The sequence below is a fragment of the Astatotilapia calliptera genome, chromosome 15 (genome assembly GCF_900246225.1).
Source record: "Astatotilapia calliptera chromosome 15, fAstCal1.2, whole genome shotgun sequence".
NCBI lineage: Eukaryota > Metazoa > Chordata > Actinopteri > Cichliformes > Cichlidae > Astatotilapia > Astatotilapia calliptera.
The window spans coordinates 38,205,855-38,232,584 of record NC_039316.1 but is presented as its reverse complement, the minus strand read 5'-3'; the positions used below and the strand labels follow the sequence as shown (position 1 = coordinate 38,232,584).

Genomic DNA, 26,730 nt, shown 5'->3' with positions numbered 1-26,730 from the left:
ATAGTTTTTCCTGCATGCTTGGTAGGAGCTGGTGAGGAGAGTTGTGTTAAGAAAACGATGATCTTACTGTCATCATTAGCAGGGATGGGCAAGATTTTCAGATATTTGTAAAGACTTTCATAGGAAACCCTGAATGTTTGTTTTTTATCTTAAAGTACTGTATGTAATTTGTCTTTGTTTCCAGGATGTAATGTACCAGAAGGTGGCAGTAATGCACATAGAAACAATATGTGGGCAATATTTCAAAAATAAAAACAGAAGGTGCAATAAACTAAAGCATGTGTGACACAGTGAGGTTAGATTTTACTGTACGAACAGGAGAAACATGCAAAGCCAAGTACAGAGCCAACTGCTGCTGTTACAAAGTCAAGTGTGCAACTACTTACATAACAAATGATAAAAAAAAAAAAAGGTCAAGTGCAAACTCCATCAGGTAAGCATGTCACAGTCTATCACAACAATGTGCAAACATGTGAACACATTAAAGAAGCCGTTTAGCTGAAGAGTGAAAATTGAATTATTCTGCACAGTTCTCATGTAAAGTGGATCTCATTTCCAGCTCCATGACTCTGCTTAGCTCACAATAGCACAAAAGCATTCATTTATCTCATTCATCTCAAATAGGAACAGGTCTACTACTCTAGTACACCTGTTTACTGTGATTATACAGTATTATCCAGGAACACATGACGTATTTCTTTGCACCCAAAGAATGTGACTATGACCTTCTGATTACTAGAGTACTGTCCATTTTTGCCTTGTTATGCTCATGATACACCTAAATAACAGATCTCCCTGGCAACACAAAAAAATTGTCATTTATTCTATGAGAAGAATAAAGAAGCTACTCATCTAAAGTCAAACTAGTAAAAAAAATAAAAAAAAATAAAGTCAAACTAGTCAGAGGGCAGAGCGAGTCACGAAGAGAAATAATTGGAATCCTTGGGCACCAAAAAAAGCAGTGCGGCAAGCGTTGTGCTAAACAGTAGATCCTGCAAATAAGACAAAACAGAAATCATTTCTGCTGAAGCCAGTTCATTCAAGTATTTGGAAAAATTTAAGTGCAGATGATGGAAAAAGTCTTTAGCTGCCCGGGTCTGAAAATAAATGATCACATCTGCAAAGACTTTGACAGACTCAGCTAAACAGTCCAGCCAGCTAGCAGTCCCATAGTTATGCTGCAAAAGTAGAATCCCCACAAACTTAGGTCAGACCAGCCTATAACAAAACCAACACTTAATTTTATTTCATAAAGAATCTTTAAATGTAAGGTGAACTTTTGACTTATTCTTATGAAGTATGGATGTGAGCTTGATTTACTTTAGCAGACATTTAGATTCTGGGTCTTCTATCTGAATCAGGACAGTAGAAACAAGTAAAATCCAGGGCAACAATACAGCTTCTGTGAGTTATTTATAATCCAGATTCAGGAGGTTTGCATAGAAAAGACTTAATAACTTAAAAAAAAGAAGAAGAAAAGAATTGTTCCCAGAAATCTTGAAACAAAGAAGTAAAAAGATCTTTTCACAATGTCCTGCTGCACAACTACAACATGATTTTTAAAAAAAGGAAATCAGTCTCTTTGACAGAGGTAACAATCCTGTTGAAATCTGTCAGGATGATGAGGAAAAACCCTCTTTCCCTCCTTTTCTTCCTCACCAAGGCTCCTCCTCTTCCTCTGCTGCTATCTAAAGAACTGAATAAACAGCAAAGAAACACAGTCTCATTTATTATTTTACCGGATTGTGATTTCCTGCTTCTTTTTTTAATTTGTAAAGTAAAATCCTACCATAATTATTACGTTAATAAGAAGCATAGACATAGAATGTATTTATTATGGCGTGTTTTCAACACACAAACTAAATCCTGTTACTTGGTTATTTAAAGTAACTGAGTGTTTGTTTGCTTCCTTTTCATGTTCATCTCCTTTAATAGTTAAAAAAAACTGATTGAATTCAATTACAGGACGTATTTAATCCCCCACCTCCCCTCAAGCTAACTTTTTACTCTCCAGCTCAGTTGTAGAAACTGTTTGAACAGAACACAAATATCTGGATGTGAAGTTTGACTTTCAGAAAATATTTTAGAAAGAAAGTTATTTATCACCTCTGTATTACTTTGATTTGTTATCGTGAGTAACTTACCATCAGTCTACACTGAGTTCATCCTGATGAGCAGACATATAACAGACACAACCAAAGGTTAGAAACAAAAAACATTAAAATGGGAAGTGAAAAGTGAATTATTTGGGGGGGGGGGCGGGGGGGGGGGGGGGGGGTTCCTAAAACAACCTCATGGATTAATTTGAATACTTAAATTAATCTCTGAATGTACAGTTGTGGTCAGAAGTTTACGCACACTCATCATGGGCATGAATGTCATGGGTACTTGGTTTGGGACATTTTAATGTTTTTCACTAATCCACAGATGGTCAGAAGAATACAAACATGAACACAACTGAAACACAAATAAACTCTAACAATTCTGCCAAGAAGAGTGGTTAAATATCTGCTCAAAGCTTGCTGATGGATACCAGAAGTGTCTGGTCCAGGTGCAACTAGATAATGGACATTTAACCAAACATTAGTGGGGGTATGTGACTGTGTGGACTAGAGAAAATCCAAAATCAGTTCAAAGTGCATCCAGTTCTTGTTGTTTTTTTTAAACATGCAAGGTGTACAGTTATTCCACCGTGGGAAGAGGAACAATTCAAAGAAATCTTGAAAAGCCCAAAATACCACGAGATTCATGCAGACGATGCCAATGATGAGTGTGCGTAAAGTTTCTGCCACCATGGTATGTTGATACACATCCAACCCACATGTTCTGCTTTGGTGTAGGTAGTGTGGAAGGAGAGCTGCAGCAAGACTGTAATTCTGGACTTACTCACTTTCAGATAAAATAATAATAATAATAATAATAGTAATTTAGATTTTCTAAACATATTTATCTCATACTGGGCCTTTAGTTCACCCTCTGGTCCTGATCTTTACTCTGACCCAATGTTGAAAACTACTAAGCAGATCATTTTCTAGTGCTTCTGTTTCTTCTGGACCACTAAGAGCTGCAGGTAAAGTTGAGGAGGGAATATTAGAAGGTCAGTTCAGGTCTTCACACCTAGGATAAAGTATCCTGTCTGTTTTAGCTTCAGACCATTAAAAGCACTGCTGGTCTACATGCTTCACACCACATTCACTGTCTGTACAACACTGTGCTACTTTTTTTAACACTTAACCAGCTGACTTACCAAACTGGTTAACCCAGGAAAGGCTGGAACAGGTAACAAGATAGCTGTATTAGCAACAGGTCAGAGTTTATTCCTCATCTCCTATATGAACACATAAACACTTGATGTAAATGAAGGACAGGTCTGTTCCAGCATCAACTGGAGTCCACTTAACAGCCGCAGGTGTCATTAATAACCGTGGATTTCTGTAAGTTATGTGGACAACTTTTATAGAAACAAATCAGCTTTCATCAGAGCCACTTGATCTAAACAATTCTTGAACTCCAAGTACTGATCCGCTACATAAACAGTGTTAGTGGGATTCTATATTGAAGGGACTGCTGATCAGTTTTCCCAGCTGGGTTACTGACAGTAAAGAGAGATGCTACAAGGCTTTCTGAGTGAGAACACATCACTCAGCAGCTTATAGAGAGGACATAAACCAGCAGACTGCAAGTTTCCTGAGCTGCTTTCACTGATATAATTCAAAGTGAACGGACTGAGTAAAGGGTGAAAACGTGTATTTTACATACTCTTCTTTCTTCGTTCATCTCTGATGGACCAACTTTAGCTGTGGATGTTTCTCCTGATGTACTTGGTAAACTTTTAGCTTCAGACTGAGCAACAGGTGGCGATGGTATGATCATGGCTTTATTCTTCACCAGAGTGGTCAGGACTAAGGAGGGAGAAGAGCGAGAGAGGAAGTACGTACATATTTAAATCTTCTGTAAAAGGCCCTAGCGGTGGTCCTGGGCCAGTTTTACCTTCTCTGGTGAGGTTCTCGGCAGCACTCATGGCCTTCCCACCGAGGTCGCTGACCATGTTGTCCACTGTGGCCTCATGGCGAAGGAAGACAGGCCGAACCACTTTGTTGTAGATAATCTGTGAGCCATTCCAGGACATTGGTGCCATGCACCATAGTAAGAAGAGACACTGGAACCACATAAGAAGGAGATTACTGGAGTCACTGAAACCTTTTACCTGATCTCAATTCTAGTATGACGGTCATAGCCCTTCAAAAAAGGTAGTAGTGGATATAAATGCAATATTGTTTCTATATTTCGTCCTAAAAGAAGCATTTTGTTCTTTAGGGTATGCTCCAAAAAGGGGTCTAGCATGTATCATTGCTTGCTACATGTCATCTCACCTTAAAAGCGTAGTAAAATGGGAACCAGTAGAGGAAAATATCAGAGAAGAACTCGCCCAGACTGAAGACACCGTACACCACCCAGTAGGTCAACCATTTTGTGTCATCTTCTTTGCACGGGCTTTCGATGGCTTTGACTCTGCACAAAGTTGGAGTATTGTAAAAGAGCTGAGAAACATGTTGATCCTTCAAATATGATAAAGACTTCTGTGCCTCTGCACCAGTAACACGACTATTTGCTTTAGTCACTGAACCGTATTACAGATATAAATATCATAAACTTTAACAGTGAAATCAGTCACAATTTCAATGATGTCAAAATTATCCAGACAAAGTCATCTTTATCAGTTGTGCTTCTTCAAGGGCAAAACCAGAATACACACCAGACAACATCCTTAAGCTTAATGACATTAATGTCTGAACATCTCTAATAAAATTATTTTTTGAAATGTCTCCAAATGTAGTAAAATGTCTTTATATAAATGCATAAAATGTCCAAATATCATTAAATATATACTGTGGAAAAGATCGCTGTATGCCAAAAATGTCACAAAAAGATAATAATACCAAGAAAACTCAGTGTATTGTAGGCACAGTTGTTATACTGAGACTGCCACATGGATCCACTGAGTATGACAATGACTTCCTACCACAACGAGGAAAAGAAAAAAGAAAAAATTAAAAATAAAAACTTACGAATAATAAGCTGGATAAACAAAACCAATCAGGTTGCAGAGGAGGGAGGCACCATATCCGTACACCAGGTAGAGTCCGGTCAGCGAGACGGCACCTGGATGAAGACACAGATGTTTTGTTTTCTATGTACTGCTGCTATTTATTAATATAGTCTATTTCATTAGACTGCATTGCAAAAAACAGCCAGTTTAGCACAGACTCGACCAATTTGGAACCAAAATCATGCAGAAGAAAGTGTTTCCTGCAAAAGACTTCTTACTGACCAGCAATGTAGACGTGGGCAAAAGAACAGGGCCATAGCATTACATAATTTGATTTCATATCCAATGAACATGTGTTTGGACTATGAGAGGAAGCTGGAGTGTCCAGAGAGAACTCGTGTAAACACAGGTGAAACATGCTCCCCACAGAAAGGCACCAGACTGGATTCAAACTCAGGACTTCTTCTTGCTAAGAGGCAGCATTGCGATCTGTGGTTCCACCTAAATGTACATTTCCATATATTTCATAGCCTTCCATAACTTACAATGAAGAAAGGTGATGTCCATCATGAACAGGAAGTAAAACCTGTTTCGTTATCCATGTAAGACAGGAATAACAAGGTATATTCTCTGCACAGAGTGCAGAGCTCACAGGCCAACAGTGTGGGCGATTCAGCCAAATATCAAAACAAATCTGAACAACAAGCAAAATTTCACTGATTGGCTGACAGCCAGACAGACAGGAAGTACTGTAAAAAAGTGTCCTACCTCTGATCAGCTTATGTTGCTGTTCACACATGGAGGCGGCGCTGCTCTGCTGCCTGTCTCTGTGGATAATCAGCTTTAACGTCAAGGCTCAGAGCGGGAGACAGCGAGCACCAGGCACCACGCTGACATCATGTCCTGCTTAATGTGCTACAAATCCACTGCACCAGCATCAACGTGCTCTCAATACACTGCTGTTCCCTGCTCACTGGATCACTGTGTTCACACGGACCTGAGAGCCCTTTTAACACTACCAACAAAATACGCTGTTTGATCTGGATCTATTTTTAGAAAACAACAAAACTTTCTTGTAAAAATGTCGACATATTTATAAAACAATATAATGTGCAACAGCTTTAGAAATTCAGCAGGAAAGGCAGAAGTAGAGCAACGTGGTTGTTCTCTTCCCATTTTCTGTTAACACTGAACACACTGCTGTGATGTTTGAATAACCTTTACTGAACTGACCGTAGACAAATCAAGTATGGACACACTGAGGTTTTGCCTTTAAGATTTTATGGCAGAAACGTTTTTTATTTCGAGCCAAACAATGAACTCCTGAAGCCACAGAGGTCTTCTTTGTCAAAGCTGGATGGAAATATATCAATCAGCAGCGGTTTGAGAGGGAAAAGCCATTTTTATGGTGAATGGACTGGTTCTTATATAGCACTTTTCTACTCTGTTTGAGCACTCAGAGTGCTTTACACAACTTATACATTCACACAAGCACTTTGTTCGTAGCTGTTTCTAAGCGCTTACTGTCTAACATTCACACACATTCATACTCCCATCCATGCATCGGAGAGCAACACGGGGTTAATATCTTGCCCAAGGATATTTGGCATGCAGACTGGAGCAGACTGGGATTGAAACACCTTCCAGTTAGTAGGTGACCTGCTCTACCACCTGAGCTCCAGTCACCCCATTTTTAGTTTGCTAATTTGGATGATTTGCCCTTTAGAAATGAAGATGAAGTAACATGGTGCAAACTAATTAAAATTCCTGAAACCAGAAACCCAACAAGACAATAAATCCCAAAATAATTAAATATGAAGAACAGTCTGAGAGTCTGTGTAACTCTTCCAAGGCCGGAAGTTTCAACCTTCCACCAAAGGAATTGGGTCCCAGGATCAAGAAGGATATTTGGATCTGTATTAGTTTGTGATGTCCACACAGGACTAAAAATAATTAACAGGCCTCCATCTAAATGGCTAACATGTTGTGACCATGTTAGGGACCACATGGTCTAGGAAACAACTGACAGTAAAGATGTATAATAAAGTCAAAAGAAAGAATCCTGTTAACAACCTCAGCTTCTGTTACCCTCTTGATACCCAAAAGATTACCAAAAATCTGTCGATGGGGAGAAGGTTAGGATTTGTTTTTGGGGGATTATTTGGGGGTTTTTTTGGAGTTTTTTGTTGTTGTTGTTTTTGTTGTTTAGCTTTGTTTTGCTAAATTTGTGAAAACATTTTAAAATCTATAAAATCTGACGTCACAAGTGAAGTCTTGTGTATTTTGCTGTAACAGAGTTTCTTTTAAAAGATTCTCCATTTGTTGCTGCAAACGTGTGAAACTGGATGAGCTGCCAGTGTGGGTACGATTATTCTTTTGATTGTTTCTAAGCAGTTATAATTCTCTTATATCACCTGTCATTGTTTAAAGTGCCCTTTATGCTTATGAAATAATGTATCATTGTAAACAATGACTGGCTTTGATCATTAGCCAGTTATCGTGGTACCTCAAACATCTGGTGTCCTATCAGAATTTGTTTGGGGTTTTTTGTCTAAACCAAACTGTGACAGAGAATTTAATTAAAGGTGTTAAAATACAGCTTTAGTTCCACACAAGATACTAGTCCCAGTTTCAGTTTTTCCAATTTCATTGTACTATTGAGCCACGTATGACTGTGCAATAACAATAAAGAGTTATCTTGTCTTCCCCAAGAGAGAGAGTTATTCAAGGTTACAGCTGCAGAAAGCTTTGAGACTCCCGCAGGTTTCACTGAACCACATTAGTGTTTGTAGATATTTACCCATTCAGAGTGAAGGACTCCTGGTATGAAGCCTACACAGATATTTTATGACTGGTCTTCTGTGCAGCAGGCAAAAAGTTACACGTAAGCTCTGCGTAGGACCAGCATCAAACTGGGGTAAAACCAGTCCTTTAAAGCTGCTAACATAGTTGATCCAGGAACTAAAACATAAGAAGATAAGGAGACTTCTGCCCATCACTGCTTAGTCAGAGAAAGTACTAAACAGAAGACTTTCAGCTTTCAGCTCAGGGTGATACATGTCCTATCAAGGAACTGGACACAATGAAGCAGGCACTGCCACAAAACCAGGAGCTTAACGATGCTAAAACCCCGAGGGCCGCAGAGCCAGTTTATCTGAGTTCAGTATGACAAAATATTTATCAGTGCAGAGGATTAACTGCAGAATAAACGAAGCAGAAAACCTCCTGAACATTCCCAGCTTCCTGTTGTGGACGGTAGCTGATCACAGGAGGATTAACTGAATCCTCTTCAGGTTTCCACTGGCCTGCAACAAGCTTTATACAAACCAACTACATCTAGAACGAGAGCAGAATGATCCAGAATTAGCCATGTGCTACTACACAAAGCAGCAAGTTGGGAAAAAATAATTCTAGAAGATTAAATCACACGTACCAAGAGCAATGACCTTCTTCTTGATCCCAGTTTTCTCCTCCATTTTCCCCAGAATATCCGTCACCACATTTTTCTCATTTAGAAACTTTTCAGCTCGGTCTTTGATAGAGCTGATAATATTCAGCAGGCCCATTGTCCTCAATCTGGTCCTCAGACAGCAGAGAAGTCGGAGGACAACAGCCTGCGGTGAGTCCGGGGCCAAGTTTAATCCTCTGACAACCACAATCTGCTATAATGAGGAGGAGGAGCACGCAAGGAGGTGTTGAGAAGTTCTTTTTATAAATATTTTTCATTTATTAAAGACAGAGTAAAAAGTGAAGAAGCTATATACAGGATTATCAGCTAGGCTTTACACAGCTACACAACACTTTAGTGCAGTTTAGAACAATTCAAAATACTTCAGAGAGGAGTGACAAAAGTCTATTGTAAAAAGAATAAAGCCCAAAGCACACATAACAACTATTTAAGTGTAAAAGCATAATAAACATGATAACATAATAATAAACATGGGTTTCTGTATATATGATCCATGACAAAGGTTTGAAGGGAATTTAATACTCTTACCTGATGTTTTTCAAGAAAACTAACTAACCTTTCCTGGTAAAAATGTGGCATTATTCCTTTATGCATGTCAGTTTTCCATATATCAAAAATAAAAACAAATGAAATACTTACCTGATTTAAAATTGACTCTTCTCACTTTGAGGGACATTTTGTTCTTGCATATTTGGAGCACCTCCATTTCTATTCCTTTAAAAAAAAAAATGCAGTTCTAAAAAAGTTTGACAGTGACTGTCATGTGAAAATGGCCAGCTTTATATCAATAATAATAACAAAGAAGAATGAAACAAAGAAAAAGGATGCCTCACCAGTTGGAGGCATCACTTCCTGAAAAATGAGCGAGTCTACTGGATAAAATTCTTTACTTTCTCTCTTTTGGGGGGATTTTTTTTTTCTGTCAAGTGACCTATATTTGATAACAGCATAATAAAAGGAGAAATTCTATTTTTTGCGTGCCACCCTGATATTTTTAGTGGTCCCCATATGGCCACCCCTATGAAAGAATTCTGGAGGCGCCCCTGTCAGGTACAAATTTTAGTGTCCGTAAAGATGCGTAAGAACGACGGAAATTTAAGCTTCCTTCAGAATGGCCCAGGACAAAGAGTACATACAAGTTGTGTTTTGTGTTAAAACCCTCAGTGTATTGTTTTTTTTTATTATTATTTTTTCTATTATTTCACAGTTGTGTGTTCTGCCAGACTTGTTCAATTTAATATAAATAATTAATTAAAAAAATAATAATAATGCAGTGGCAGTGAGTAAGGTCGCTAAAAATATTACGACCCCTCAACTGCATCCTCGCATGATGACATCATTCTGCGACAAGCTTATGAACGAACTGAGTGAGTGTTCCTCAAAGAAGCTAAGCAACGTAAATTCTCTTTTTTAGGACTGATTCGCATCTGAAACTCGGAGACGACAGGTAGGAGAAACGCTTAGCTGTATTGTCAGCCTCGCTTTGGCAGCGTGGAAGGTTTATTTATAAAGCAGCGCCTATGTACTCAAAGGAAAATGATCAGCTAGCCACCCGTTAGCATCGTGCCGCTATGGTTTGACGAACACGTCACGCTCCTTTCAAATCTCTTGCAGTACATCGTGGTCTTTCTTCTAGAATCTAGAGCGACCCTCAGGTGTAATAGAGGAAAACTTAAAGACATATCTTTAACTCTCGAAATCATCTGTCAAATCCGGCCTGTGTTGCATACAGAAAGTAACACGGGTTGACTAAATACAAGCATTTTAGCATCAGCTTCGTCTTTTTGTTGACACATTCTTTCCATTTCGAGTCATGCTCAGTCTGAAGATAAACCAGCTGCTTGTTAACTTCAAAGGAGATAAATTCGTGTCCGACGAGTCAGTTGTAGTCTTAAGTTTTCAGGGTTTCACCAATACAGCATAACCACCTAATTCAGTACCGATTATAGTAATAGCGTTAGACTGCGAGCTTTGTCATAGCAGTTCCAGGAAACCCATTTTAAAACGTAACGTATACCCTCAAGAGCCAAATAAACCGTAGATGTGTGCTGATTTGTAGTTGTCCTAACTGGTATGCTAGCACGCCAAGCTAGAAATTAGCCAGAGATCTTGAGTCACTGTGTCTGCGGTGACTCCTCATAAACTTCACTGATTTGAGCAGTTTAAAACACGACAGACAGATCTCCTTTATCAGCCCGCATCAGCTGTTCTGTTTGTGTAATGGTTTTATGTTCAGAGGTGTTTAACGTTAGCTCTGCTCACACAGTGCTGGAGTTGCTAGAACATTCTCCATGCTAATACCAAAGGGGGTGGCTAAACATATGGTGTGGTGGAAAGAAGGTACTTCCATGTCCCTGACGAGCATTAATCACTGTTGATACAAGGTGTTAATGTATCATTAATAGCATTATCTGGCAGAATACCCAGACAACTAAACTCTACGCCCCCCTCAAAACAGCAATATAGCAGAGGCTGAAACAAAGAAGTTTGTGCAATGACAATAAAGGCATTCCTTCATGCTGCAGAGATCAAATTCAAAATAAGCAGGTGTGATCAAAGTACATCAAAGTTAGTACTCAATCCTGGTTGATACCAAAGAAAGTAATAAATATAACAAAATGTATGCATGCATATAAATACATGCTGCATGTCTACATATAGAGAGTGATGTGATTTAAAAAAAATCAAACACGTCTGCAATATCTGACAGCTAATGAGGTTAATTACTGACCTAATGAGGTGTAAAAAAGGGCATTACTGATGCTGAGTATTTCAGAATTAAAGATGGGGTCTGCAGTTTGTGAGATAGAAAGAGTTAGAGAGCTAGCAGAAATGTCATGAGGGCAAAAGGCTGGAAACCTTTTCCTGTGACCCTTAGGCCTGCAGGCAGCACAGTTTTGAAAACAGACTGGTTTTTATAGTGTAAATACGCCGGCACGGCAACATTTCTGGTTTGGTCCGTACCGTGTAAGGTGTTTAACATAAATTCCTATAGTCAACTAAAGTTAGCCACACTCGTAAGCTTGAAAACTCTGGCTTTAGGCTCAGAACACATTACTGATATGCTATGTGCTTACCCTCTGATCTCCTCTTAGTGTTGTTAAAAGAAGAGGTTATGTAGTACATATTGAAACTTTGCTGAAATATGTTGCTCACATCAAATTCAAAGTTGGCACATATTCTTTTTAATGAACAAATGCACTGCACTATTTTCATATAATGCTTAAGCGGTATTTAAATGATTTGGATTTCATTGCATGCATTATGTACATTTACAGGGTTCCGGTTCTTATTGGAAACAAGGTTTTAGTTGCAGGGTGTCTCTCCCTCAGTGAGCACAGAGACGCAGCACCTCTGCCGCCATGACAGACAACAAACGCCTCGCTTTCTCCATCATCCAGTTCCTCCATGACCAGCTCCAGTCAGGGACTCTGTCTTCAGATGCTCAGGAGAGTCTCGAAGGTGAGTCCTCAGACATGAAGAAGAAGAACATGAAGCTGCTCAGTTCATTTCTCTCCTGACTCAGAATGCACACTTAAACTTTCTCATGGGGAATAAGTATGATGTTCAGAGTTTGTGTGGTTTGCTGCCGTGTGTCGTAGTGTCTTATAACCACGGACCAGGGATATCATAATGAATGGAATTATTATTATTATTATTATATTTGTTTTTATTACAAAAGCTCAAACTTCCTGTGACTCCATTTGACTGTGATCTTGGTCAAAATCATCACTGACTGTTATGCCAGCAGATCTTCTGACTGAGTCAGCTACAGCACTAAAAAAAAGTTCACTTCAATATTTCTTTCCACAACATATATACAGCAGCACACATAGCCTGGCTTCATATGTCTGAGTCTGGGTTGGAGGAGCAGCAGAGGAAACAGAAGTACAAATACTTCAAAATTAAGCAGAGTAACTCATTTTTAGGTATCTGTACTTTACTTGAGTATTGTTTTTTATGACAACTTTTTACTTTGACTGTCTGCATTTTTACACATAATCTTATATTTTTTACCGCTTAAATTTACCAAATGGGTTTGTTACTTTGGGTTTAAGACGTTAGTCTGTGCCTTCAAACATCAGACGGATTTGAGCCAAGTAGCCCAGTTGGGACCAGTAGCACATAAAAGACAGTCCTATTGGTGTATCCATCACCAGGTTGTATCATGTACAAAGAAATGAAAGAGGCTTTGTTTATAGAGCTAAGTGGAGCAGAACAATCCAGTGGTGTTCTTGGTGCAGATATCCCTAAGAGGAGCGAGCATACAGGGAATAACGTGTTAAGTAGCAGCTATTTTCAAATGCAGCGTTTCTGTAATTGCTCAACAATCATCAGTAAACACACAAACTGTTCTTGTGCAGTTTGTCATGGAGTGTGTTTGCTAGCTAAAGGTCCAGCTGCTGTATTTCTCAGGGAGAGAAAAGAATGAGAGATAACTTGAGTCAGAGATAGAGAAAGATGTAGGAGAAACAGGACAGTAGAGGAGGAAGAGGGGTTATCTTTGAAGGTAAGGACTGCCCGCTGACAAACTGATACTAATTGACAAGCTGGATATAAAAGCTACAGTGGGGCAAAAAAGTATTTAGTCAGCCACCGGTTGTGCAAGTTCCCCCACTTAAAATGATGACAGAGGTCAGTAATTTGCACCAGAGGTACACTTCAACTGTGAGAGACAGAATGTGAAAACAAAATCCATGAATCCACATGGTAGGATTTGTAAAGAATTTATTCGTAAATTAGGGTGGAAAATAAGTATTTGGTCACCTCAAACAAGGAAAATCTCTGGCTCTCACAGACCTGTAACGTCTTCTGTAAGAAGCTTTTCTGTCCCCCACTCGTTACCTGTATGAATGGCACCTGTTTGAACTCATCATCTGTATAAAAGACACCTGTCCACAGCCTCAAACAGTCAGACTCCAAACTCCGCCATGGCCAAGACCAAAGAGCTTTCGAAGGACACCAGGAAAAGTATTGTAGACCTGCACCAGACTGGGAAGAGTGAATCTACAATAGGCAAGCAGCATGGTGTGAAAAAATCAACTGTGGGAGCAATCATCAGAAAATGGAAGACATACAAGACCACTGATAATCTCCCTCGATCTGGGGCTCCACGCAAGATCTCATCCCGTGGGGTCAAAATGATCATGAGAACGGTGAGCAAAGATCCCAGAACCACACGGGGGGACCTGGTGAATGACCTGCAGAGAGCTGGGACCAAAGTAACAAAGGTCACCATCAGTAACACACTACAACGGCAGGGAATCAAATCCTGCAGTGCCAGACGTGTTCCGCTGCTGAAGCCAGTGCATGTCCAGGCCCGTCTGAAGTTTGCCAGAGAGCACATGGATGATACAGCACAGGATTGGGAGAATGTCATGTGGTCAGATGAAACCAAAGTAGAACTTTTTGGTATAAACTCAACTCGTCGTGTTTGGAGGAAGAAGAATACTGAGTTGCATCCCAAGAACACCATACCTACTGTGAAGCATGGGGGTGGAAACATCATGCTATGGGGCTGTTTTTCTGCCAAGGGGACAGGACGACTGATCCGTGTTAAGGACAGAATGAATGGGGCCATGTATCGTGAGATTTTGAGCCAAAACCTCCTTCCATCAGTGAGAACTTTGAAGATGAAACGCGGCTGGGTCTTCCAACATGACAATGATCCAAAACACACCGCCCGGGCAACAAAGGAGTGGCTCCGTAAGAAGCATTTGAAAGTCCTGGAGTGGCCTAGCCAGTCTCCAGACCTCAACCCCATAGAAAATCTGTGGCGGGAGTTGAAAGTCCGTGTTGCTCGGCGACAGCCCCAAAACATCACTGCTCTCGAGAAGATCTGCATGAAGGAATGGGCCAAAATACCAGCTACTGTGTGTGCAAACCTGGTAAAGACCTATAGTAAACGTTTGACCTCTGTTATTGCCAACAAAGCTTATGTTACAAAGTATTGAGTTGTATTTTTGTTATTGACCAAATACTTATTTTCCACCCTGATTTACCAATAAATTCTTTACAAATCCTACCATGTGGATTCATGGATTATTTTTTTCACATTCTGTCTCTCACAGTTGAAGTGTACCTCTGGTGCAAATTACTGACCTCTGTCATCATTTTAGGTGGGGGAACTTGCACAATCGGTGGCTGACTAAATACTTTTTTGCCCCACTGTACATGTAATGTCTTGATTTTTTAATCAAATACTATATATTTATGTAAAGCTTATGTGTAACATTCCTGCAAAATAGACATAATAATGATGCATTGCATTTATATAGTGCTTTACGAGACCCTCAAAGCACTTGATGCACGTGATGCACGAATGCATCGTGTCTATGAATGCATGTTGCATAAAATCCTGCCGTTTAATGCAGGATAAACAAGTTAGCTTGCTGTGCTGTAAAGCACTGTGTTGGGCTGGTGCACAACAGTTATTTTGTTTATGATCAGTATTAAGTCACAGAAAGGATGGCTTACAGGTTTACCCATCTGCCAAATTTCACTTTATCTCCTGACTATACTGTTATTGTGTCATTACAAGGATCAGCACAGGTTTACTTAGCTTTGGGCAAAAACAGCAAGTAGAAAAGAGCTACTGTTTACTCTGAAGTACATTTCAGAGCCTGTACTTTTTCACTTTTACTTGAGTGAAATTTAATCAGTACTTCACTTTTGTTTCACTTTTTTAACACAAGTCTCTGTACTTCTGCCCAGCAAAGAGTGCACATTAGATCAGTCTTTGAATAGAAATCTTGACCTAAAAACTATTCATTACTATAGCAGCCAGAGCCTTTAGATACTGGCGCTTCTTCATCATCCTCTTCCCCCCCTCTTTTCACTCCCAGCGTCCTTATATTGCATGTCACTAACTTTTGTAAACTCTCTAATTTTTTTGTTCTTTGTGTTCTGTTTTTATTTCACACTATACGGTGTCTTAAGACATCTGTTGTGTGTGCTGTAGAAATAAAACTGAATTGTAATAAATCAACAAGGAGCAAAGAGACCACTGAACCTGACACCCTTCACCTGCTGAATGCTGTTGCTCTGTGTTGTCCACAAAGATTATTAATAGAATCTGTGACATAGGGCAGGTTGGCAGTTTGCATTGCCATCACTAATTCAAAACTTGTGCCTGGTAGCCTGATAGAGACCAAATAGCTCACATAGCACTAGAGCTGGGCGATAGAACGATAACGATATGTATCGCGATATAACTTTTACTCGATAGAGAAATTAAACTATCGCGATAGACCTCGCCGCTCTTGTCCTCTTTAAAAAAAAAAAAAAAAAAGGTCAGCCAATCCAAATTCAGTAGCGCAGAGCCGAACCAATCACAGCCGCAGCGTCACGTCGCGTGACTTGTTAGGTACAGCACAAGTGCCAAGCCGCACATGTGTATTTGTTTGGGAAGCAGCCAGCCACCGTACCGCCCGGGTAATGGAGGAAATGAGTGTGCCGACTAGAGAAATCAACCGAGCGTGACCGAAGAGAAAACAGATGATGGTTCCAACGCCGGAGAGATTGTTGAACGGAAGAGCCATAGAAGTTCCGTAGTGTGAAGGTATTTCGGCTATTTCAAGTCTGACAAAAAACAGAGTAGCGCGCACTGTAAATGTGCCGAAAGCAAGTCTGGAAATACAATAAACTGGTGCATGCGTCACACTGTGCGCCACGTTATTGTTTCGGTGAAATGAATTTCTACAATACTGTTACTGTTAATTCTACTCTCTGCAGTGTTTAAATGCTTAAGATAAGATAACCTTTATTAGTCCCACACGTGGGAAATTTGTTTTGTCACAGCAGGAAGTGGACAGTGCAAAAGTTATGAGGCAAAAATTAGAATACAATAAGAATAAATACAGTACTCAACTGTACAGAATAGAATAAAATAAAATACTATATACAGTAGAATAAAATAAAATAAATATACAATAAGATAAAAATAGAATACAAATACAAATACTATATACAACTGAGTAAAAATACAACGACAACTTACATATACAACTTACATATACACACAGTTACTCTCCCTCCACACATACGACTCGGTTCTGCTTCTATGCCCCAGCTTTGTTTACTTTTTCCCACCGAGGCTTCTAGACTTCTGATTGGCCAACATTTCTGCACGGTTAGGAATCTAGCGCCACCTGCTGCTTTGGCATGTTCATAGCAGCGTTTTCCTTCATTTCTGCCTTTATGTGTGGACGGGATTATTTTTTAAAACGAAAACCGAAAATCTCCGTTTTCAAAAATACCCGTGTACGTGTGGACGTAGCCTCAGTCTCTGACTGGAAGCGCTAATTCGTCATTCGGCTTTTGTCAGACTAAAGTAACTGTTAAAACTGTTTGAAAAGCTCAGCTATACAACAAGGAGAGATTGAGAATTTCCTTTTAGTTCTCAGTTTATTTGATATTGACAAAAGTTAGTCAGTTTTGTCTGTTCTCCTGTAAAACAAACTAAGATTTATTTTTACAATTAATATTTTGTTTCTAAGTGGAATTGACAATTTAGTCTGTTTCATTTGTTCTATTTTGAAACTTAAACGCTTTAGCGGCTGCCTTTAGTGTAGTTTACAATATTTGCCTTTATTTATCTGAAAAAGTCTCATGTTCCTTAAGTACATCTACCCTGTTGAACTTATTATGGGAAATAAATATTTAAATAAAAACAAGCTGCTGATTATTTCACATTTTACTTGTGAGCAACGGCACATTTAAATCTTACAAATATAGTTATTTGGCTGATATCGTGATAGATATCGTTATCGCCTGAAATGAAAAAAACATATCGTGATATGAAAAAATCTTATATTGCTCAGCTCTACATAGCACATGTAACACGTGCTATAACACTACATGGATGCCGTTGAATACTTTCTCGAGAAAAACAAAACAAATGGTGTCTAGATGAGTAAACCATCACTTCAAAGTGTCCTTGAGAGGATAAAGAGTTGGTCCAATACGCCTCAATCAGTATGAAAACCTGATTGTTTCTCCTGAATTTGAGGTTCACCTAATGGCTCCTCCGTTACTCTGGCATAGACATTCTCTTATGATGCTCTGTTGTGGACACAAGACAGCTGCAAATATCTGTTGACAAAATTTATATCACTCTGACCTAAGCAAACCATAGTGGACTTCTAGACACAAAGTATAATAAAGGCTTCAGAGAGGGAAAGGCATTTATGCCACGGAATGTTTTACCACCATATCTGGCTATTCCAGAGTCGCTGTCCTCAAGTGTGCCTCTGAAACAGTTGGATCACTTTATCGACGTGTCAACCAGGAAACCCTCACAACACCCGAAGAGCTCAAGACAAACAACATCTGCATAAAGTCCAGTCACAAAATAGTTTTTTAACTAACTCTGTGACCTCAGTTAATCCACGTTTCCCCTCAGAGGATGGAAAAGGACCTCAGGCTCTGCCAGATGCTCTAAGAGAATACCTCACTGTGGGCCAGATGTACTAAATTGGGCAAGATGCCATGTGAGCACAATTTCCAAATAGCACTCATAGGTGTGTTTATTTTTACAGGTGATTTACAAAAGTTGTGCTTTCTTTTTAAACACTGTCAGTCAGTTCATTATCAATTGCAAAAAATAAGACATGCAATTTTTAGTAAATCAGTTTGTGTGCTTGACTTAAATACTCTCCTCTCTGAACTTCCAGAAATAGATGTGCAACAGGGTCAGTCACAACAAACCTCAGTTCCCATTCCCATTGTCCCATTGTGCTCTCGCAGTAAATATCAACAATACTTTTACACCAGAACCAAGTTTGCAGTAGTAAACCTGGCCATACGTGCTCCCAGACTGTTTGTTATCCTCCCCCAACACCTGATCCAACTCCCCAACAGGTGAGAAGACCTCAGGACACACAGGGATGTTTCTGATTCCACATCTTGGAGTAGTTGAAAGATCACGACAGATTGAATCGTTCTTCCTTTTGTGTGGCTCTTTTATTTTATCTTTTAGAACCACCTTGTTGTTGACATGATCTTATTGTTTTTCAGTTGCTGTTCAGTGTTTGGAGACGGCGTTTGAGGTTTCCACCGATGACCAGAGTCTCGCGGTCCCCATGACGTTACCGGAGATCTTTACCTCCGCTACAGCAAAGGTAAACGCAGAAGACCCTTGCAACTTTCCAAACGTTTTGTATTGTATTGCAGAGATGACAAGTCTGAACATTTTGGCCTTTGCATCAATGTCCTGCAGCAAGTCTGAGTTAATTTCACTGTTCTTCCAAAGCCAGAGCTGAAACGAAATGCATAATAAATATCAGTATTATTTGCTGTGGCTTACAAAAGGCAAAGTAAGCTATTACATACTGGTGAAGATCCAAATGCCATTCTTTAAACGTTTAAATGGAGCACTGGCCTTAGTGCAGGTTGCACCAGATGTTAATTTTACATGAGCATTTTTTTTTAAGTGTTTCTCTGTGATCTTGCACACCTGAAGAGTCCGTCTGTCTGTTTTTAATAGTTGTTTTACAGGAAGTCTCATTTAACCCAGTGTTTGTTTGTTTGACAGTATTCAGCTCAGTCGCAGGTCAACAACAACTCCACCCCAAACTCCCCAACAGAGGAACAGAAAGCAGAGGCTGAAAGACTCAAAAGTGACGGTGAGTCCAGGCTGGTGTGAACACGTTATCTAGAGCAGCTAGTTTGTCTTTGTGTTCATTTGTAGGGTTAAGCTGGTACAAGGAAGAGATGATGCAAATGAACCTGCAGCTCCTTGAATCAGGTTTTTGGAAAGCTGTAGGAAGTAACCCTTGGTTTTCCTGACACACTATAACAGAGACTCACAGAGGCAGAGCAGATACATTAACTGGAAATACAGCAGTCAGAAGTAAAGTTACGTGATAATTTACTCAAGCACAAATGCAGTACTGTTGATGTAAGCAGGCAACAACAGTGGCCTCAAGGCAGGTTAATGATGAAAGCTAAAGTGCTGACTTCTGTCTAATCATCTATCCTCAGTATAGAAATAAGAGGACATGTATTTATTGTTATCTGGTCTTTACGTCAGACATCAGCCGTGTCAGGCCCAAACTCTGCTGCAGGTTATAAAGTCAAACGAACACTGCAGCATCACTGAGAGTTAAAAACTGTCTAAATTCTTTCATCTTTAATATAATGATCAGCGTTGCTGCTTTACCAGGTGTAACAATGAAGTTTAACATCCAGGCATCCATGAAAACAGGATTTATTACATTTAACAGAGTTAGAAGTTAGCAGGAAGTTAGCTCGCTAGCTTCCACCTAAGCATGATATAGCATGTTCTGACTGAGAGATTTCTGAATAAATTCAAACGTACAGCTCTGCTGTCACTTCCAACATAAATGAAGACAGAAAATTAAACAGCAGTGACGTTTGTAGGGTTACTGAAGTTGGGCTAGCTGGTATATAATGATGTGCTACGTGATCACTAGCCACACAACTATGTTAGCATAAACACAGTGAAGCTGGAGGATGAACGCTAACTTTTTTCCACTCGATAAAAGTTAACCTGAGGGTTCCTGATAGTTAGGGACAAATGCAGTCGCATGGCAGGATGCTGTAAACGGACCAAACTTCAGTCAGGAGAACAACTGAGATAATCCATCCACAATACGAGGTTAGTCATTCATATACTGCTGCTGGGCTGCAGTTACATCGTAAGGGTTTAAACACTGAGCTGTAAAATGAACAGTGATGATTAAAACCGAGAGAGGCCGACAGTGATCACTGACTGTTTTTATGGGCTTGTTGAGATTAGAACAAGGTACAAAGTATTAAAACATGTTAAAAACACAACAGCCTTAATAAACACAGAGCAGTTTGGACCTGGAAGCAGGATTCATCACGTCATCACTTAGAGGATTAAAATGAAGTTGGGAGATTCCAGCAGCCAAAACAATAAATGCAATTAAAATAAAAAAATTAAGCTTATAGTAGAGTAGCTCAGTAAAATAAAGGGTAATGTGACAAAAACTTTACTTAATAAGGTAAAAAAAAAATCATAAAAAGTGTCTGTAAAAAATAAATAAAGTCAAATAAATAGCTTAAAAAAAGTGAAATAGAGAAAATTAAAGATAACATTTAAAAGTAAATATAAAAGTCTATGTTTCACATGATACTATAGCATTAGTATCTCTACACAGCAAAATACTAGGAAAAATCAGTGATGCCAAATGAATGGAATAAATATTGTGTAATAATAATTAATGCTAATGATAGCAAGGACAGCAAGTGAGAGATGACATTAGAGTGACTTTGCTGTATAAAGTTTATTGCACAGTGCTCAGGTGAGTGAGGTGTTTTTGTTCTTTTCTGTTTTCTCGACTGGAGGCAACGACCAGATGAAGGTGGACAACTTTGCAGCTGCTGTTGAGTTTTACTCGAAGGCAATCGCCATCAACCCTCAGAACGCTGTCTACTACTGCAACAGGTCGGTCAGCATTTCCTCAGCATCACTAAATATTTGTTGTTCATTTTATTTTAAAAACAGTAAAATTGTATTTGATGATGAACCAGAAACAAAAGAACAAACACTTTTCATGTGTTTTCACTTGTTTTGTCACTTTAGATATTTTTACATACCTTGTTACATAAAACCTTTAAGTTTGAACCTTTAAGTTTGGTCCTTTAAGAAAACAAATTCTTCACATCTTGTCACATGACAATATTGTTAGAAACGATTTTTTCTGTGCTGTTTATGTTTGTTTTATGCAAATTCTCTGTTGCAGTTGTTTTGCTGTGTTCAGATTGTTGACGTTCACGTGAAGCAGTTAGTTTTTGTGTGTTTTTTGTGCAGAGCTGCAGCTTACAGTAAGCTGGGGAACTACGCAGGAGCCGTGCAGGACTGTGAACGAGCCATCAGCATCGACCCCAACTATAGCAAAGCTTATGGGCGGATGGGGTATGACAGCATCTTCTCTTTGTCTTTCATTGTTGCCGTGAAGCGATTTCACATTGACATCAAAAACATCTCACATGTAGAAAAAATGTCCTGTGTTTATCAGAGAGGAAACTGCAGGAAGGCATTTCTTTATTCTTAGGCAGCAGAGAGGAGCTTTCCTTTTACACCAAGGATGCGTCTCACAGCGCCACCTGCTGGTGTGGACCCGAGCTAATAGCAAATCTTGGTGGTTTTTTTTCCTATCAGCCTACTCTTTGACATGTTTGTGTAAAGTTTGGTCAGAGGGTTCCTTTGTAAGTGCGCATGTGCCATTAGCCTGCTGCCTGCTGTAACCTATAATTTCCTTCGGGATTAATAAACTATTTCTGATTCTGATCTGCACCCTGGACACTGTTGCATCACGGCTGTAGTTTTCTCCATTACATATACACGTTTATTTTTAACAGACGAATTAGCAACAAAGGCTCATCAGAGGATTGTTGTCTCTATGTCCTTTAAAATCAGACAGACTGGGGATAAAAGAACGTAAATGAAACCAGGTTCTTCGAACAAATGGATTCCACAAAGAGATCCAACTTAAAAATTTTCCTATAACTTTTATTTTCTTAATAAGTGACTTTGGAGCATCAGAAAAGAAAGCTTTCACAGTGTTTGGCTCCTTCAGATCTCAGGATTTATCTGTTGAATAGTAAAATAAAATATAAAAATTGTGTTTTCTTAAGATGATGAGTATTTATACTCTGCCTTTGTAAAAGTATTTTAGGAACAAGTAAAGTTTGCAGTTTTCATAAATGAAGCTCTGTGCTGAAGCTGAATATCTTTGGATTTTGTGAAGCTGGTCAAATAAACAAATCTTGTTTTACGATATTTATGAAGTGTTTTCACTGCCTTTGGAAGAAAACTGTCAGTTATTAAACACAAGTGGCAGATTTACTGAAAATGAAGGTCAGTGCTGACTGCAGCCGTAAAACCAAAGTCAGCCAGCACAAAGTTATTTCCACAAAGTTTTTACATTATTTATTTATTTATTTATTTATTTTTAACCAGTTATACAGGAGTTTGCAGTTGTTTAAGTAGACAAACATGCAGCATTAGAGCATGAAGAATGAAAAGCTGGAAGCTCCTTGCGTTCTGTTTTCAGCTGTCTCTGGCCCTGACTTGTCGTCTTGTGTTTCAGTTTGGCTCTGGCCAGCCTCAACAAACACACAGAAGCAGTCAGTTACTATAAGAAGGCTTTGGAGCTCGACCCAGATAACGACACCTACAAAACCAATCTGAAGATCGCAGAGGAGAAGATGGACACGTCCAGTCCGGTGAGAAGAGGCAGGATGAGGGATCAAATTTCCGACTTCCCGACAGCACTGTGTTTACGTGAACCTGTCTCTGTTCTCTCAGACTGCAGGGCTGGGCGGAGTCGATCTAGCTGGTTTGCTGAGTAACCCCGGTTTCATGAACATGGTGAGATCTGAGTGTTTGGCCTGTAACATTTCTAAGCGGTCACGGAGTTTTGGCGGCCATCAGAACCAGTTGCACTCGTCAGAGCTCACAGCTAATTTTCTTGTTTCGGTTTCCTTTAAATCACCTTTTCTGTTGCATCGAACCATCGTACAAATGATGAGACCACATTCTAAGAGTTTGCCTCTAATATACAAAAGCACAAAGTCATGTGACTTCAGAAATTATTTTGATAATAAACAAGCAAGTGAAGGTTAGCCAGCAACATGCTGCATTGGGTACCACATTATCAGTGTGGCTTACTTTAGCAGAAAGAAAGCCAGTTTTGGGCAGTGAAGCCAAGCTCAGTTCATGGAAGCCACACAAACTCCAACCTGAGCTCTTTGTTTGTCTTTCTGCTGACACAAAATCGAATCCCGTTTCATGCAATATAGTTCTTTGAGTCAATGAGGTCTCCTGATTTTGGCAAAATACGTTATCGGCTAACTTTCCTAATTGACAGTAAACATGTCGGTGCGGTGTAGGTGGCTAACCTTATCTTGCTTGCTCCTGTAAATGCTAGAAAAAATCTGGTTTTGATAGCATTCACATGCTATTGCTATTTGGTTATTTTCAATAGTAAATCACAAATCTGTATGATGGCCAAATTTGCATCCTCGTCAGAACCTAACGACCTTTCAGATGCAGAAACTGTAACATGCCTATTAGTCCATACAGCACATATAATGCTGGTGTGTGTCTTGTCAGTTTTGGTAGGTAAAACTCACTTGGATACTAATTTCTAAAAGATACATGCACACAGCAACATAATGACTTCTGTTGACTCAACAGCCACGCATAGCATTGGTATAGTAATGTTTTTTATTTTCTCTTAATTACAAGACACTCCTTTAAAGAAGTGTAGAATTTCAGAAATGACCAGAAAAAAACCACAGACACATTTGAACAGTGATTAAATTGCAGCTTACATAGACAGTGAGAACTCATTATTTTTAATTTAGGTATTTACAGTTTCTGTTTCTACTCGGTAAATTTTTCCATCCTACTCTTGTCTCTTTGCAGGCCTCGTCTCTGATGAACAACCCTCAGGTTCAGCAGCTGTAAGTCTGTCTCACTTCATCTGAAATCCATTCTTCCTCTGTGGTTTTTCAGAGTTAACTTCCTGTCCTATCTTCCAGGATGTCCGGGATGATGTCTGGAGCGTATGGTGGACTGGGAGGTGGGGGCGCTGGAGGGGGAGGAGGTGCAGCCCCGCCTCCTGGGGCTGCACCAGCAGCTCCTAGTGCTGCACCAGCAGCTCCTAGTGCTGCAGCACCTGGAGATTTATCAAGACTGATCCAGGCGTACGTACCAGAGCACAGGGACTGTATTTTAAAGCTGGTGGTGTCAATGAATAACAGGTGATTTTGCCTTTCTGTTTGCTTCTGCAGAGGGCAGCAATTCGCTCAGCAGATGCAGCAGCAGAACCCTGAACTCATCGAACAGCTGAGGAGTCAAATGCGCAATCAGACACCCAGCTCTGGGAATGAGGAGCAGCCGTGACCCTCGCATAGAGTAAATACACACTAATTCAGTTTAACACACCACAGGTCTTACTGCTGTTCTTCATCCACAGTGTATGAGATGAGCTTCATCCGGATGGTGTCACAACCAGTCATGCATGATTGCATAGTTCATGCAACGTAGAAAAGCTCAGACAGTGAAGTTATTTAATTACAGTCTGTGTGATGTAAGATTTATTTTCCTTTCTTTGCGTTTTTGGCAACTATCATAAAAATGGAACCACAGCAACAAAGACATCAAAGTTTAATGTAATGTTAATGTATCCACTATTGTTCCTGGTAATAACTGCTATTCGCTGAACTCCTGCGCATATTTACAATCTTAAAGTTTGTTCTTAGCACAAACTTAGAGCAGTAGCTTAAACTTAGCTTGTGTCTGTACACATGAAACTGAACCATAATCATTGTCATTATTTCCTGTAAATGGTTTTTTATCATGTCAGTGATCACTGATCACAATACAGAGCAAATTTGCTGGAGAGCTGACGGCCTCCTGTGAGGCCTCAGCGTTGGTCACAATGTTTAGGCAAATCTAGCAGTGCCTTCACCTCGAACTCAGAGCGAAGTTTTGAATATCTGCCTGTAACAGCAAACATACTGAGGAGGAGGAGGACACTGAAAGCTGGAATTTAAAAAGTCATATGCACTATAGCACACTGATCTATGAGATAAAAGGGATTCTACATATTTTTCACCTTCAGCTGTAAAAACATTCAGTTAAAATATACATCTCTGCCCCGATAGCCTGTGTTTAGGTGAGTCCTCATAGATACAGAAAAACTAATAATTGAAAATACAGCGTGACCATATTGATCGTGTAAGACTTTTACACTCAAGTACAAAAAATGTGTTCTTCAAGACATGAAGATGTTCATAATTTCATGCTGTAATGTGGAGCTGTGACTTTATTGATTCTCCTTTTGGCAGGGTTTATATTTTTGTTTCCTTATTTATTTCAGGTGGGACGGGTTTATGGAGGAGGAGGAGCACGCACTGTCTGACCTGTTTTTCTTTCTGATCTGGATCATAATAACTCGGAGGACTCGAAAGAAGTTCTGTTTTTCCATCGCTGATTAATTCCTGCATGAGAGAGAGAGCGCAAGCGAGTCCTCCCTTGTCTTTCAGGAGGCACGTCACCGAAAACTCCACCCACTTCCTGCAACTGTGTGGTTTTTAGATCAAATGCAGAATAATCAGAGAAGTTCTGATAGGATATTGGACACCAGATGTTAAGCAACTGTAGAAACCTGGAAAGTCTTATCCTCTAGAAACTACACAGTGTACCTGTAAATGCATTTTTGTTGTTTTTGATGGGTGTGTCAGAGTATGAGTGTGTATGTGTGTGAGGATGAGTGTCAGGGTTAATTTAGTGTAAATGAACTAATGACTCCTCGGTCACACGAAGCTCTGAGGAGGCACCAGGGAGGCTGTTTGAACACAGTTTAAATAAAAAGACCATCTCAACATTTTACTCTTTTCCTCCAAAGTGTGGTTATCTATTTACAACCAGCAAAACTAATGCAGCTCCTCTTCTTCAGTGAAGTCTCTTCTTATAGCTGCTCCGAGTTGTAGTGTTGATTTAATTTAATTTAAAATAAGAAGAGATTCTGGCAAACCGTCAGACGTCTCAGGAGGGGAAAGCGGTGCTCTACCTGCACTGTGTATAGTGCTGGCGGAGCGCTGCTGACGTCGACTGAGAAAATTGTCAGGCGGTGGAAGGAATACTTCGAGGACCTCCTTAATCCCACCGACACGTCTTCCGAGGAGGAAGCAGAGTCGGGATGAGGGGAATGACCCGCCAATTTCCGGGGGCGAGGTCACTGAGGCAGTTAAACAACTCCTTGGTGGCAGAGCCCCTGGTGTTGATGAGGTCCGCCCCGAGTTCCTGAAGGCTCTGGACGGTGTAGGGCTGTCCTGGTTGACACGCCTCTGCAATGTTGCGTGGAGATCCGGGGCAGTACCTGTGGACTGGCAGACCGGGGTGGTGGTCCCCATCTTTAAGAAAGGGGACCGGAGGGTGTGTTCCAACTACAGGGGGATCACACTCCTCAGCCTCCCTGGGAAAGTCTATGCCAGGGTGCTGGAAAGGAGAGTTCGTCCGCTAGTCGAACCTCGGATACAGGGGGAACAATGTGGTTTTTGTCCTGGTCGCGGAACACTGGACCAGCTCTTTATCCTCTCCAGGATACTTGGGGTACATGGGAGTTTGCCCAACCAGTCTACATGTGTTTTGTGGACTTGGAGAAGGCATTCGACCGTGTCCCTCGGGGTGTCCTGTGGGAGGTGTTGC

The 26,730-nt window shown here is 40.0% G+C and overlaps 2 protein-coding genes across 7 annotated transcripts; one reads left to right on the top strand and one right to left on the bottom strand.

The window, feature by feature from the left end:
- Positions 1-281: 281 nt before the first annotated feature.
- On the bottom strand, positions 282-8,686 carry reep6 (receptor accessory protein 6). Of its 5 annotated transcripts, none has more exons than XM_026143414.1 (8): positions 8,484-8,550; positions 7,851-8,386; positions 5,070-5,163; positions 4,374-4,512; positions 3,991-4,159; positions 3,760-3,902; positions 2,145-2,167; positions 282-1,696 (listed from the first exon to the last, which is right to left on the bottom strand). In XM_026143414.1, the coding sequence occupies exons 2-7, from the start codon at positions 7,852-7,854 to the stop codon at positions 2,147-2,149; spliced, it is 570 nt and encodes a 189-aa protein (XP_025999199.1). In that variant the 5' UTR covers positions 7,855-8,386; positions 8,484-8,550; the 3' UTR covers positions 282-1,696; positions 2,145-2,146. The 5 variants fall into 5 exon arrangements, with proteins under 5 accessions (XP_025999199.1, XP_025999194.1, XP_025999198.1 ...); XM_026143410.1 differs by lacking the exon at positions 7,851-8,386 and adding an exon at positions 3,248-3,270 and having other exon boundaries at positions 1,668-1,696; positions 8,484-8,686; XM_026143409.1 differs by lacking the exon at positions 7,851-8,386 and having other exon boundaries at positions 8,484-8,686.
- Positions 8,687-9,823: 1,137 nt separating this feature from the next.
- sgta (small glutamine rich tetratricopeptide repeat co-chaperone alpha) lies at positions 9,824-25,911 on the top strand. 2 transcript variants are annotated; one of them, XM_026142777.1, is made up of 12 exons: positions 9,824-9,886; positions 11,798-11,981; positions 18,537-18,640; positions 19,054-19,144; positions 20,853-20,952; positions 21,319-21,423; positions 22,601-22,736; positions 22,819-22,881; positions 23,941-23,978; positions 24,057-24,221; positions 24,309-24,432; positions 25,400-25,911. In XM_026142777.1, exons 2-11 carry the CDS (start codon positions 11,882-11,884, stop codon positions 24,418-24,420), a joined length of 1,014 nt encoding a protein of 337 aa, XP_025998562.1. In that variant the 5' UTR covers positions 9,824-9,886; positions 11,798-11,881; the 3' UTR covers positions 24,421-24,432; positions 25,400-25,911. The 2 variants fall into 2 exon arrangements, with proteins under 2 accessions (XP_025998562.1, XP_025998560.1); XM_026142775.1 differs by having other exon boundaries at positions 9,856-9,966.
- Positions 25,912-26,730: the final 819 nt, after the last annotated feature.